Source organism: Antrostomus carolinensis, unplaced genomic scaffold (assembly GCF_000700745.2).
Source record: "Antrostomus carolinensis isolate BGI_N321 unplaced genomic scaffold, ASM70074v2 scaffold26222, whole genome shotgun sequence".
NCBI lineage: Eukaryota > Metazoa > Chordata > Aves > Caprimulgiformes > Caprimulgidae > Antrostomus > Antrostomus carolinensis.
The window spans coordinates 4830-7988 of record NW_010297980.1 but is presented as its reverse complement, the minus strand read 5'-3'; the positions used below and the strand labels follow the sequence as shown (position 1 = coordinate 7988).

General features: G+C 49.4%; 1 protein-coding gene across 1 annotated transcript in view; it reads left to right on the top strand.

Moving 5' to 3' along the window:
• Positions 1 to 1289: 1289 nt before the first annotated feature.
• MED20 (mediator complex subunit 20) overlaps positions 1290 to 3159 on the top strand; it is a 2660-nt gene continuing 790 nt past the window's right edge. The window contains exon 1 of the mRNA XM_010162308.2: positions 1290 to 1540. Coding sequence (XP_010160610.1) covers positions 1304 to 1540 — 237 coding nt within the window. The 5' untranslated portion in view covers positions 1290 to 1303. The remainder of the gene's footprint in view (positions 1541 to 3159) is intronic.

The window sequence follows — 3159 nt, the reverse complement described above, 5'->3', positions numbered from 1 at the left end:
CGTGGGGAAGGAGCAGCCGTCTTGCTGCCTGCAGAATGTCATCCCCACCAGGGACGGTGCGTGCTGCCGGTCCCGTCAGCCTCTTCTGCGGGAGAAGGAATGTCCTGGGGAACCAGGGAGGGTCACCCCGGTCACCCTGCCCCAGGGATGGCCGGGGGAGAAACCCCACCTCGAGGATTCCCACTCAAGCCTTAGCAGTGTCTTTGCTGTCAGCATATTTTTCCATTAAACTTCTTAAAACGCTGCTTCTGTCTGAGTTGCTCTGAAGGTTGCGTTTTGCTCTGGAGAAGATGGGTCCGAGTCTCCTGGCAGCCCCTGCCTGCTGTGCCCATCTCCAGGGGACAAGTCACTGGAGGGCAGGTGGTGACAGGGAGCACCGCTGGCTCCCAGGGTGGTGGGGAGCAGCTCTCGGGGGGTCTGAGGCATGAGATGACCCAGCTGTTTCCAGGGGATGTGCTCAGAGGACACCAAGTGGTCCTAAATCAGTAGCTCAGAGGTACGGCGTGGCCTGCTCACCTGAGGGGCTGTCCCAGCCTCTTCATCCCTCCTCAGCACTTGGATTTTCACATCATTTTGATCTTTGCTGGTTGCTGCAGAGGTCGGTGCTGAGCCTGTGCAGCCTCAGGGCTCCACTCAGTCCAACAGATCCATTTGAAGCTACAAGAGTGTCTTTTTGCTGCTTGTTCTTCAGCTGGAACTTGCACAGCCACATCCATAGAAAGACTTTTTTTTGACTTATGTGGATAAATGAGAATTTTTTGCAGCCTTTAAAGCGTGGTACAAACCAGGCACATCCTCTCTGCACACCCTTTATTTCCAGAGCGTGTCCCAGCACATCCTCCCCTTGCAGGACTGGTGGGTGAGTGGGAGGAGAGGAAAAGCTCAGCCTTCCTCCAGTGACCGTGGGCAGGAGGACAGTCAGTGGACACCCAACCCTGTATGTGGGGACAGGAGGTGGGTGCTGTTTGCTGATCCTCCCACCAGTCTGCTGGGGATCTCATGTCGTGGTCTGTGAGTTCTGCTGGTGTGTTATCCTTGGGCTGTGGAAGGTTTTCTTTTTCTTCCCTTTAACTTTAAATTTTAAATTTAAAGTTTTAATTAAATTTAAATTTTTTTTTAAACAGAACAACCTGTTCACTGAATGTCTCTATAATATACAGAGTGGTACAAGAAACCTGGGATTAAAGTGACAAGAAGGACAAATTTAAAACCAGATGGTTCTTTAAGGCACATCCGAGCGCAGGGTTGTTGGTTTTACAGCCCAAATACTGTTAATTTTATTTCAGGGCAGACAGGCAAGCTGATGTACGTGATGCACAACTCTGAATATCCCCTCAGCTGCTTCGCTCTCTTTGAAAATGGTCCCTGCCTCATCGCAGATGCCAACTTCGATATCCTCATGGTGAAGTTGAAAGGCTTCTTCCAAAATGCCAAGGCGAACAAGATAGAGAGCCGGGGTACGCGCTACCAGTACTGTGACTTCTTGGTGAAGGTGGGCACAGTCACGATGGGACCCAGTGCCCGTGGGATATCTGTGGAGGTAAGAGTCATCTGTAAAGTGTATGAAACACAACTATAGAGAGGGAAATGCCACGTTGGAGGCTAAAGGAGAAATCCCCCATCCCTTCTGTATCTCTGTAGTTGGTAGTTTGAACTCGATGCGTTAATGTGTGCAGCAGGCAGGGCATCTCCTTTTTACAACAAGGTTTAATTCAGGTGGGTACTTTGGGGCTCAGCTGCAGCTCTGGGAAAGCCTGTCATCAAAGTATCAATAAATAAAACCCTGAAGGGATGCCATCAAACTAAAAAGCTGCTTAAAGTCCTGCTGCACTCTGCTAGTAGCACACTTCAGGTTAATAAGCGTAACGAGGGAGACAAAACAACCTCTTCAGCTGCTAATTTGGGTTTTGTTTTCTTTCTCCATTGGGAGGGGACACAGTCCCAGGAGAGCAGGGCCCTCATGTTTGCTCATACAGTGTAGAGATGGTTTTCTCCTCACCAGAGTGCTTTTGGCAGGTGTCAGTCCTACCCCGTGGTGTGCTGAAGCCTGTCATCAAACCACTGCCACGCTCACTGCTCAGCGCTGTGACTGCTGATGCGGCTCCAGAGCATCGGTTGCCAGCTGCCAACGGGCATTTCACAGGGTGGAGGCTGGGCTGGAGCAAACTCTAAAGGGAGATCCTTCAGTGTACACCAGAAGGGGCATGGGGGGATCTAGGAAGGCATTTAGGGAGACGTTTGGCTGAGTTGAAGGCTCACAAACTATGGATGAACCTCAGCTGGGCTGAAAAATGTCTTGGAAAAAGGCAAGGAGCTGGGCTGCGCTGGTGCAGGAAGGGCAAAGCAGAGCAGGTCAGTCTGCAGGCATCTGGATATATCTGTGCCTAACAATCCTCAAGGTAGCTGAGAATTAGGTGCTTAAAACTCCTTCAAAATTAAGAGCTTATGCTTTTCTAAACATGCAAATCCTATTATCTGATATTGATTATGCTGCATCGACTCAGGCAGGTGTTCCTAGCCAGCAGGGTGAGGATTGAGAAATGGCTTCTTCCTTTATTGCTATAAACACAGATGTAGTGTCAGCACTGACCTGGGGTTAAACAGAGGCTTGTTATACCCTAAACATGAGTTCAGGACTAGATTTACCAGGCAGTCTAGCTGCTTCTGTTTTAGTTAATTTAGTTTTTTCAGGGTTTGCATTAGGACCAACTCCTGATTTGATACCAGACTCATATTTGGTAAAACACTTCAAGTCCTTAAGTCTTAAGGTTTTTTCCACCCTGAAAGGTGTCACAGCCTCATGAGTCATTGACCTACTAGCATGTGGGAATTAATTTTGGTTTTGGATGGGGTAAAGTTAATGTAGCATGTTAATGTAGCTCCCTGTGAGCCTTCTCTTTTCTGCTCAGCCTGGAGAAGGCTCTGGGGAGACCTTATAGCTGCCTTTCAATACCTGAAGGGCCTACAGAAAGGCTGGGGAGGGACTTTTGACAAGGGCAGGTAGTGAAAGAACAAGGGGAAATGCTTTAAACTGGAAGGGGGGAGGTTTAGATGAGATCTGAGGAAGAAATTCTTTGGTGTGAGGGTGGTGAGACAGTGTCCCAGGTTGGCCAGAGAAGCTGTGGCTGGTCCTCCCTGGGAGGGTTCTTGGCCCGGGTG